Raw genomic sequence first — 12,254 nt, 5'->3', positions numbered from 1 at the left:
AGAGCACATTACTTCCAACAAGTGAGTACGCAGGGTAGCCATCAGCACAGCCACTTTGTAATCCATCACAGAAACAAGTACCGTCTGAACCGGGCTTTACTTCGTCTTTAGGAATTCGGAACTTGAAACCATAATTCCTAAGTAATTGATATGTATAACATGTTCGATGATTTTAGTTTCCAGTTGCAAATTTATAACGTAGCGGTAATTTTCTTAGTCTACTGTCAGATTCTTGTTTTTTTTTTTTTTCTGTATTAATAAATTCGTTCTTAGTCTATAATTTTTTACATGATAAATTTAACTTATGGACTAACATCTGTAATTTAAGTAGGGGTCTAGATTCAAACAAGTAACAAAGGAAATGTTCGAATATTAGGAAAACTTGGGGAGAAGAAAAAGTCTTGGCAGGGAACAGAGAAGAATGTAAGTTAGAAAGTTTTCAAACATCCTATGCCCCGTAAGGAGTTAAATGAAATAGTTCTAATGAAAAAGTAAGTCATAATTTTTTTTTTGGTAGCTCAGTTGGTATAGCTAGCGTATAGCAAATGGCTGCGGTCTGGAAGGTCCTGGGTGGTGATAGAAGACTTCTCGTTGCCAAACTTCCTCGGGGGTCCACTTAGCCTTCTATCGTATTGAGTGCCGGATCATTTCCCGGAGGATAAAGAATAAGAATAGAATATTTTATTTTCGCTGGCAGAGTTAAGGCCATAAGGTCTTCTCTTCCACTCAACCAGCCTTAATCAATACAATAGTTACATACATATTTAAATTATGAATATTTACAATACACTTAAACGATTCTGCAGCAATATTCTTCAGTCAGGTTTTAACGACTAGTCTGTACATGTTTATTTAAATTGAGATAAAGCCTACAAGAAAAAGAAATAACTTAATTTATGAGCTAATGTAATTCAATTCAGTATATATGCAATATGTAAAGAATTATAATTAAGTTGAGATATCTAGTTGGTTAAATGATGAGAATTAATTTAATAGAAGTTTACTAGAACTATGTTATAGTGAGCAAGATAGTTGCCATAGGTGAAAATTGGTCAAGTCTCACCACTACATATTATGGGATTCCACAAGGCTCAATAATTGGTCCTCTATTATTTTTAATAGCAATAAATGACCTTCCAGAATTCATTAAAGCAATAACAATTATGTATGCAGATGACACTACTTTCCTATGTTCTTCCTCTGCTCTAAATCAATTACATGCTCTCAACAACGACACTCTATCACAGATGGCTTTATGGTTTGAATCTAATGGTTTCTTGCTCAATCAAGAAAAAACTATCAACATAACTTTCAGCCTAAATTATCTAATAAATAAGGACAACAGACTCAACTACACAAAATTTCTAAGACTTTTTATAGACTCCAGTTTAACATGGGATAAGCACATCGAATACATATGCACAAAGCTATCAAGAGTTTTATATTTGTTAAAGAAATTAACGACTTGCGTTTCTCAAAATTATTTAAGAAGGGACTACTTTTCTTTCTTTCAGCCGATAATTCGATATGCCCTAATTTTCTGGGGAAATGGAACCAAAATTGGAAGCGTCTTGATTTTACAAAAGAAAGCCATTAGAATTTTATGTAAATCAAACTATCTGGAACATTGTCGGCCACTTTTCAGACAATCACGGATTTTAACAATCATAAATTTGTATATATATGATCTAGTACTTTACACTCGACAAAATATCGACAATTACTCATTAGTGGCCAATATACATGATCGTGAAATTAGAAATAGTGAACAAATTAATATTCCATATTGTGGATTACACAAGAGCAACACAAACTTTTTAATTATGGGGATCAAATTATATAATAAGCTCCCAAGTCAATATTATAAATTACCAATCAATAGCTTCAAATGAAGAAATTTTAGAACAATTAGAAGTAGAGTCAGTAGAAGAAAAAATCAGCAGATACAAATTCAATTGGCTAGATCATGTAAGAAGAATGGAAAATTCAAGAATCCCAAAAATTATGATGCAGTATAAACCTAGAGGACATCGTCGACCAGGAAGACCTTTAAGAAGACTGCTAGATGGGGCCGAAACAGGTCTACAGAGGCCTAATTCGTGAAGGATGATGATGATGATGATAGCTTCAAAACTAGATTTTACAATTGGTTATTAAATAATCCTTTTTATTCTGTTGCTGAGTTTTTCAACACAAATTTGTATGAAATTGCATTTTAATAAATAAGTTTAATTGCAATTTAGTTAGTTTTCTTTAATTTAAAAGTTTCAAATTATTTCATGTTTTCATTGTATTATTTAAATTTTACTGTTTCTTTTATTAGTGTTTTAAAAATATATTTAAGTTATATATTTTTCAATGTATTCTGACGAAGCCTAAAACTGTATGTCTAATGGCCAAATAAATTGAATTGAATTGAATTGATATAAATCTAAAATATATTGATATAATGAGAATATTAATGACATGAGATTTTGCCATTAAAGGTTCTGTATTCTATTTAGAAAAATTAATTGTGATAATAAGAATGGACAGATGTTAGTTTCATTATAAGTAACAAATATTAATCAGCGGTCGGAGCGTGGTGCTGACTGTATCATTTCATTCTAGTGTCGAGGTCATGAAAACATGAAGCTCTCACATGCCCCTATAGGCTATTATTATAGTGAGATTGATATAATGATTTTGATTATTATGATGAATCTTCAACAATTTGTTCTATGCATACTTAAACTTTAGCAGTAAATGAGTCGGAGGGACTAAGATGATCAAACTTATATTCGTTTGTTCACGTGTTCGAAGAATCGCATTTAACGACAATTGACCGTTGAAATTACTGAGAAACTCATATCAGCCGATGTACCTACGAGATATTTGATAAGAGTGGAAATGTTTCACATGTGATACTGAATTCGGGTGCTGCTATTGACGTAATATACCATTTTTTTCATTATTATTCTCGAATTAAGGTCATCACTTCCTGTAGAAAATACAGAACAATTCCCACAGCGATATGATTAACATATTATTATTAAATTATTGAAATAATAGTGTAATCGAAATTATTGAGAAGCTGAGATTTCTTTCTGCGAACCTTATGAATTACTCTCAAGTCTTATCTGCAATCACTTGCTTATATAAAAGGAGGTTGGTGACATTCAGAATCACACACCACTAGAGTGACTGAAGAACAACTCTAATTCTCTATTGTGAACTTCACCTCCACTATGAAAAGTAAGTAACACACATTGGAGTGGAAAAGGTATAGGCTATTAGTTGAATGATTAGTTTTGTATTTTAAACGTCAAATACCAAGGTTAATATAGTGCACACATTTTAAACCTTGAAGACTCAGGTTGAAATTCTGATAAATAAAACAATATTTTAATTTTTAATTATTTTAAACTCGTTAGACTAAGATAACTTAAATACAACAGACCATTTTAAACACTACTTACGAGTCTAACGTGAAATTTACTTTAGGATTTTTCTCCAGGTACTCCCGTTTTCACTGCTGTAGTTCCGCCACTTTTCTATTCGTGCTCATTCACAACATGTTATACAGGTAGTGAAATAAGGAGCATAGCGATAGATTTTCAAGTTAAGGATATGGTTTGTACACGTTTTATTCTGGCAAGGAACGTCTAACTTACATTTATTTCCCAGCCATGGGAAAAAAATAGTAGACCCTATACCTCTTTTCGTGTGTTTCTGTGTTTTCTTAATATGATAACTTGGCCAGGAGTCCCGCTATTTGTAAATGTTTTCTGTTGATTTAAATTCTCGTACTACTTACTTACTTACTTACTTACTTACTGGCTTTTAAGGAACTCGAAGGTTCATTGCCGCTCTCACATAAGCACGCAATTGGTCCCTATCCTGAGCAAGATTAATCCAGTCTCTACCATCATATCCCACCTCCCTCAAATCCATTTTAATATTATCTTCCCATCTAAGTCTCTGCCTCCCCAAAGGTCTTTTTCCCTCCGGCCTCCCAACTAATACTCTATATGCATTTATGGATTCGCCCATACGTGCTACATGCCCTGCCCATCTCAAACGTCTGGACTTAATGTTCCTAATTATGTCAGGTGACGAATACAATGCGTGCAGTTCTGTGTTGTGTAACTTTCTCCATTCTCCTGTAACTTCATTCCTCTCAGCCCCAAATATTTTCCTAAGCATCTTATTCTCAAACACCCTTAACCTATGTTCCTCTCTCAAAGTGAGAGTCCAAGTTTCACAACCATACAGAACAACCGGTAATGTAACTGTTTTATAAATTCTAACTTTCAGATTTTTGACAACAGACTGGATGATAAAAGCTCCTCATCCTAGTAATAACAGGCATTTCCCATATTTATTCTATGTTTAATTTTGTCCCGAGTGTCATTTATATTTATTACTGTTGCTCCTAGGTATTTGAATTTTTCAACCTCTTCAAAGGATAAATTTTCAATTTTTATATTTCCATTTCGTACAATATTCTGGTCATGAGACATAATCATATACTTTGTCTTTTCGGGATTTACTTCCAAAGCTATCTCTTTACTTGCTTCAAGTAAAATTCCCGTATTTTCCCTAATCATTTGTGGATTTTCTCCTAACATATTCACGCCATATGCATAGACAAGCAGCTGATGTAACCCGTTCAATTCCAAACCCTCTATGTTATCCTGAACTTTCCTAATGGCATACTCTAAAGCAAAGTTAAAAAGTAAAGGTGATAGTGCATAAATTCTCACGATTAAAAATGGAACGTTAAAGATTGGCAGGGAATTTAAGGAAATCCCAATAATTAGACCTGCTAGAAACATGTATAAGCCTAGTCGAATTGAAGTAGTAAAATACAATATAGCCTAAGTATACTTTAACACTGCAGTGCATTTTATTTGCTATTCATGCAGGTTAGTACATAAATCATATAGGCCTAGCTACTCATTATTTTCACAATGACAATGACTCTTGGTCTGAGAGGAAGTATTTATTTGAGGTCGAAGGCTGTTGGCCACTTGTCTCACATCGATTTTCACTGTGCTATTCGAAGGGAATTTTGAAGGGGTACAGCAGAAAATGAACGTAACTTAATAGCTACAACATGAGGTAGAGGAATGTTGCAAGCACTATCGAGCAGTAGTAGACAGAAACGCCAAATTTGAAGAAATCCTGGGCAGAGCGGTGAGATGGGGCGTCGCTGTCCTCGCTAGAGAAGAGATTCGAGTCCTTTCCCTTACACTGGACGAGTGACGCTCGAGTTAGCTCACCCTGAAGTGCCCAAGCCGACGGTCGAGAATCAAGGCTTTAATTGGGAAAATGCTGAAATTTATGTGTAGTAGTGTGTAGGTCTATATGGCCCATTTCCTTTAGTGCTCATCCCAGCATTTGTCTTAGCGCCTTAAAAAAACCACAGGCAGGATAAGTTATCTCAATTTAGGGGATTAGCTATGTGGCTATAAGATGTTTTCATGAATAATGAATGAATGAATGAATGAATGAATGAATGAATGAATGAATGAATGAATGAATGAATGAATGAATAGGAAAACGAGAGGGAAACATTTAAAAGGTATATGAAAACACGTACTTCCAAGGAAAATTGAGGTTGAGTGGAAGTGTCTCTGTGAGCTCCAAGCCTGTTGACCACTTGTCTCACTCTCATTTTTGTTGTTCCATGCAATGGAACATCAGAGAATTTTGAAAGGGTTTTCATGATTATTTATTATGTAGAAATAGAGAATGGAGCGAGACGGACCCCATGGAAAATCACGGGACAGGAAGTTCTGTTTCCATGGTACCACGAGTGACGTCAGAGTAAACCTTTGACGTCAGAATATTACAGTTTTTCTCTTTTGTACCTGGAACATAAAAGTCACTTCAAAAGGATCGAATCGTTGAAAAAAGTGGTTTGTTGGTAGCGTTATTGAAGATGACAACAATGATGAAGATCGTGATGGTTTATTTTTCAAATGAAACGTAATATTATATAACGTTCTTAACGGTATTTATCGACAGTAGCATTTTCTACACACAATTCTTATCAGTGTAACTTTGAAACAAATATTATCTTTTTTTAGATTATTCAAACATTGATAATTGTATCAAAAGTTATGAAGTAGGGCCTGCTGCTAAAACTGTAGAGGTCTGTTCGTTGCATGAAGAAATAACAAAACATAACACAGAACTTTCCTGTTTAACGTGGATTAACGAGACGCCTACACGCAGGTTCGACTACGTACGCTAGGCCTGGGCACCGGGAACGAATCCAAACTGTAAACGGGGAGCTTAATATTCATCTGTTATGGCATCAATGCTGCGCGGTGTTCCGTAGGGAAGAAAAGGGTTAAAGAGAAGTCATATGGCTCCCCGTGAGAGAGTAGAATTTGCTTTTGGTGCCCACCCTTGGCGTACGCTGTACTTATCCATTAAGTAGAGGTTCAATCCTGCTACCATGCATTTCAAAGTGCGCAGAAACCAAGTGCTCCTACTGGTCAGACAGGAGTAGGGAGTAAGTCATGTAGAACAATGATGTCATCTTACAATTAGATCAAGACCGCCTGCTGTGAGCACGTTTTAGTTCATTAATAGTTAATAATACCGCGAAGTAAATTAAGGAAAATGCAGACAAGTAGGCCTAGACCTATTTGAGAGTTACTTTCTTGTTTCATGCCAATGCGATGTCTTAGGTAAACTAATGCATTCGACTCAAAGAACTGGATCCGGAATAAATCAAACGGATAGACTGGGGGACCATCTAGACCTCTATGTAGAGATCAAATCCTTTAAGTAATTATTTGAGATTTAATTCGTTCACAGTGTTCTACCCAAGGGCAGGTCTTTCACTGCAAACCCAGTATTCTCTAATCTTTTCTATATTCCGCCTCCCCTTAGTCTCCGCATTATGCTCCATATATATTAATGTTGTATGAGGTGTAATTGGCCCGATCTGAGGCCAAAGTAAAATGCGCCTCTTCTGTAGGCCCATAACCCAACATTGATTGAGTGAGTGAGTGAGTGAGTGAGTGAGTGAGTGAGTGAGTGAGTGAGTGAGTGAGTGAGTGAGTGAGTGAGTGATTCATTCATTCATTCACTCATTCACCTTTAATTAATTCAATCATTCTTTCGAATAATAAAGCAATTCTTGCGAACTCAGAATATGAACTAAAAGTGACTTATACAGCTCATTACAATATGGAAATATCTAATGAAAGTGTAGACTACAACAGGCCTAATATATATGAAAGGAAAGGAATCTATTAAAGATAAAACTTTCATAAATTAATAAATAAGATATATTTTTAAAAAATCACCTACAGAGCACTCTTTTTAATTCAAACTCTGAGGGGAATTTAAAAATTTGAAATATGTGAAATTCAAATTAACCAGCGATTTATGTTTTTAGAAAATTCATATAAAAATAATTACATGCTCATATAGGTACAGTAACGGGCAATGATTGTGCAGTGTATCTTAATTGCTGATATTTTTATCCATATCCGCACAAACTTTAGGCTAGCAATAGAAGATTCTTTCCTATCCCTTAGTATCATCTCCTCTTCTGCTAACAACGCCATATCGTCAGCAAATCTTATGCAACGCTCCGTATGCTTCACACTTAGACATTGTGAATGCAGGAGAGCCAGTGACACTAATTTCTATGCGTATGCTACAATAATGAAGACTTCCATAAATTCATTGACTGGTGGGTAAGAGGGAAGGAGACACATTAGACCCTACACCTGTAAGCAATAGCGTTGGACATTCTGTCCATTGCTCGTACCTGTGGTCAGTCACTGGATAACTGTACGAAATTTATTACGATAGCACGTTTTTTCAACAGTAATCTCACTAGAGGATTTCATTTCTGTAGAGAAAATCAAAACTCGAGTGGGATTTAATTGACTATTACACGATTAGAAGAAAGTACATACAGATTAGAAGTAACGAAGTAGGCCTACTCCAATACAATAAAATATTAATTGACTTACGAAAATACAACTGTCTTCAAATGCATTATTGTACCATCTCTAAAATATTACGCTAGATGGCAGTAGCGTTTTATGTTTAGCTCTGGATCCAGACGGCGGTGGTTTAGCTGTTTTTTTTTTTTTTTTGTCATCAGTTGTGCCAATTATGGAATCTTCATTGAACTCTGTAGATGGTTACTAGTCATGAAGGCTTTGTTGATTCAATTTCATTTTTATTAAAACAATTGCATTTCACTTCAATTATCCGGATCCCAGTAATCAACGTCACTTTACACATGATTTTCAATAAATCTTAGTATTAAATAATCTCTGATACGTGACTATCCATAATATCATATAGCAGAAGCTATAACATAACCTAAATAATATAAACAAGTGTTAGAAAAGTTTTAATTAAGGGATGATGAAATAAACAAGAAAAGTTTTAATTAACGATGATGACATAAAAAATAAACATGAATAATTTTAAAAGAAACAATTATTGAAAGTACAATTTTCAAATTTGAATATTTTAGTGGTTGGTGTTTTTGTTTTATATTAGACGTGTGCTTAAAAGAAGTGGAACTCGTTGTTGCACATACATGGTTTACTCCTCAACTTATTCAGAATTTCCGAATGGTGCTCTTCATTTATTTGTAAATAGGATTTCAGGGAAGATGCATAGGTATGCATAGATGATCTTTATTAATTCTTGTTCTTGAATGCCAATGCGAGTCATATTTGAAACTGTTGTGCATCGACTGGAGTGATTTATCATTTTCTGTTTTTTTTTTTTTTTTTTTTTTTTACATCCAGACCAGCGCAGTTTCAAATGTTGGCAAACGAAGAAACAAATGCTAGGGACGCGATAAAATTAAACAAATGCTAGGGACGCGGTAAAATTAAACAAATGCTAGGGACGAGATAAAATTGTGCGATAAGCAGCCATGATTGGTTGAAATACGTCCTTTCGTACAGTTTTATTCGTCAAAAGTAGTATGACTAGTAAATGTATAATAGTCAACGATAAACTTCTGCAAGATTAAGCTACTCACAGAAAATGATAGTGCCCTTCTCCTTACGAAGATCCTCGATGGATACTCGTTTTCACTTCATTTACCTGGAAGGTCAACGTAAGGAACTGGAATGTTTGCAATGCATAAGAACGTTGCGAGATACACCGAAATATTCTACTGAAATTTTTGTCTCTTTCACTACCCTCGATTATTCAACATTTGTACTGTACTTATTTCCCTAACATCTTGTGTGTGACGCTATAAATAATTCTGGACTATCTGTTTTGTTGTGTTCAGGAACAGCGCCAGTACTTGCAGCTCTCTTCCTGCTGTGTGCAGTAGCTGTCCACGCTCAGTCAGAGAACGGATGTCCTCCTGGCAGTCAACCCACTTGTCCGTTCCCAGATCCGGCACTCTCTGTGCTTTTCCCTCATCCCACCGATTGCCACTGGTTCTTCCATTGCAGCAATGGGGTGCCGTACTGCAAAGAATGTCCCGCTAATCTTCATTGGAATAAGCAACTGGATACCTGCGACTATCCGTACAGAGCCGGGTGCGCTGTCACACCTTGTCCTGCAGGACCGATACCGGCGTGCCCGTACCCCGATCCCGCGCTCTCGGTCTTCTTCCCACATCCCAACGACTGCAACTGGTTCTTCCACTGCAGCAATGGAGTCGCTTACTGCAAGCAATGTCCTGCGAATCTGCACTGGAATGTCGAGTTGAACACCTGTGACTACCCGTACAGAGCTGGATGCGACCTCAATTCTAACAAGCAATAAGCCTACAACAGTGTTTTCTACCACCGCCACCACTACCAAGAATCTTGTTCCACTTTTACCTTCTTGCCCTCGTCCTCCTACCTTCCCGCTGCAGCTTATCCTCCAGGAAAAATTCCTAATGCCCTATTGCTAATCCAGCACTTCTCTATTCTTTTCACGCCCTAATTATTACAGCAACAGGAAAACTGACTTCAAAGATTGTCCTGCGAGTCTTCGCTGCAGTGTACTCTTGGAAACCTGCTACTATCGGAATAGAACAGGCCTGGATATACACACTGAGTGCCACTCCTAAGACGATCACCACGGCTTGTCCACATGAATTAAAATGATTTTGTTGCATGTAACTATGAATTTTATATATTGTAGATATTGTAATGCGTAAAGTGACATATCTCAAATATAAATTCCTCGAAAAGTATACGTTCATAAATTATTTAAACCGATACTATGTATTAAATCAGTATTATTCTTTGTAACTCTTTATTTAATAAAATTATAATAGTATTTAAACAGAGTATTTCATAACAATCATCATCATACTTCTGACTGAGGTTCTGACTGATATGTACAGTAGTGACAAAAAACCGGACCGACCCTTGTAGCTGATTTCAGAGCCTTGTTCACTCCAGAGCACGATAGACTGGTAACTAAGACTTTGAGGTTCGAATCCTGCCTGGGAAGGAAACTTCTTTTTGTTCCTTATTCAAATTTATTCCCAATACTTTTCGATTGCAGCGATATTTTACTACTTAATTAAATTATTATTCCCAGAACATGAATTTTACCAGCAATCGAAAAGTATTGGGAATACATTTAAATAAGGAACAAAAAAAGTTTCCTTCCCAGGCAGGATTCGAACCACGATAGTCTTAGTTATCAGTCTATCGTGCTCTGGAGTGAACAAGGCTCTGAAAACAGCTACAAAGGTCGGTCCGGGTTTTTTTTTTTTTTTGCCACTACTGTACATCTATTATTATCGGGCAGTACATGTTACTTGGCAATATGTGTTAGAGGAAGAACAATTTTTTTGTATACATCTGAAGTCTGACTAGCGTAATATGCTACTAATCAGCGATGTATGCAATGGAGAGGGAAAGGAACTGGCCACTCTACCCCATTATCTCCTGACTGACTTGCCTCATGAGTGACGCCTTATTGGTGTCACTTATGAGGTTCAAACCTGCCTTCGAACAGTTGACTAAACAACATCATCATTGTCCTCATGAATATTTTAGCACATATTTGGATACGTAGGCCTGCCAAAATCTACTCCGGTCTTATGGAGGTGATTTTTTTCTCGACTACCCGTCAGTTATTAAACCAAAGGTAAAGTACAATCTATCGACTTACTTCACTTTTATCTTATTTTATTTTATACTTTGTTTCCTCTTTTTCGGATCACTCTAAATAAAATTTCTACAACAGTGATGTTTACAATCTGAATAGAGACTTTGACGATCAGACAAAAATTTTACGTAATGTAAATTCCATCTGAAGAATGTCACGTTAGGATTTTGTATAACCAACTTCATAAAAATTCACCATCTTTTGCCGAATTTTAACGCACGAATTTCAGATCTACAAGCAAGGATAACAACCAGGGCGACCCATGAGGGTAACACGACAATAATACGAGTAATATAGGCTTAACGTCTTCGCCAATTCTCTTCTACTTATGGTGTAGACCAGTGGTCGACAGGGATTACATAATATAAAATGCAGCCTGCAATACACAGTAAAGAGGAAGGTAGGAGGGGAAGGATAACTTAACCAAATTAATTAACATGAATAAGTGATGCCTTACCTCTTCGCCCTGCTTGTGTATTAAGGGGTTGACTTGCGAGTCAAGAAATGCCGACCACTGGTATAGAGGTTAGGCCTAACAACAATATTGTAATTATAATTTACTTAGGTTTAGGTGCTAGAATCTATTATGTTTAAGTTCACCTTTTCGTTCCAGAGACAAGTTGAAGGACTTAATTTCATTTTCATGAGAATAGCATAAGAACAGCTACTATTGTAGCTATCATCACCACCAACTTCATTTCAATTAAATGATAGGATCTAATCCATTTAAACTCTAGGTATTTTGATACCATCAACGACTTTTTGAAGGATGTATAACTGGGAAGATTAGATCTGAGCCAAACACGCTACAGAAGAGATGATGGCATCATGATCTACTGCGCATACCAATGTTGGGCTAAGGTCTTACCTTCCCAGCTGTAGATTCCTCTATTATGACAGTGTTGTAAGTATTACCCGTCTCATCATCCTGATCGTCTTCATTTTATTTATATAAGTTACATTACAGGAAATATCGATGAAATGGAACAGAATCTAGGTAATTTGCAATTCATGTTCTTTGTCAGATAAGTCAGTTATTAATATACCTTCGATAATATCTTTAATTTTCAATCTTATGACTTATCATGTTACAAGTATTGACTTGTTAATACATAATGTTTATAAAATGAACATATGAACGTTTT

General features: G+C 35.9%; 1 protein-coding gene across 1 annotated transcript; it reads left to right on the top strand.

The window, feature by feature from the left end:
- Positions 1–3,077: 3,077 nt before the first annotated feature.
- Positions 3,078–10,272, top strand: LOC138706024 (peritrophin-1-like). Its single transcript, XM_069834916.1, has 2 exons — positions 3,078–3,234; positions 9,278–10,272. The coding sequence occupies exons 1-2, from the start codon at positions 3,228–3,230 to the stop codon at positions 9,760–9,762; spliced, it is 492 nt and encodes a 163-aa protein (XP_069691017.1). The 5' UTR covers positions 3,078–3,227; the 3' UTR covers positions 9,763–10,272.
- The last annotated feature ends 1,982 nt before the right edge of the window (positions 10,273–12,254 follow it).

The sequence above is a fragment of the Periplaneta americana genome, chromosome 9, assembly GCF_040183065.1.
Source record: "Periplaneta americana isolate PAMFEO1 chromosome 9, P.americana_PAMFEO1_priV1, whole genome shotgun sequence".
Lineage (NCBI taxonomy): Eukaryota > Metazoa > Arthropoda > Insecta > Blattodea > Blattidae > Periplaneta > Periplaneta americana.
This window is presented reverse-complemented; position numbering and strand designations above follow the sequence as displayed.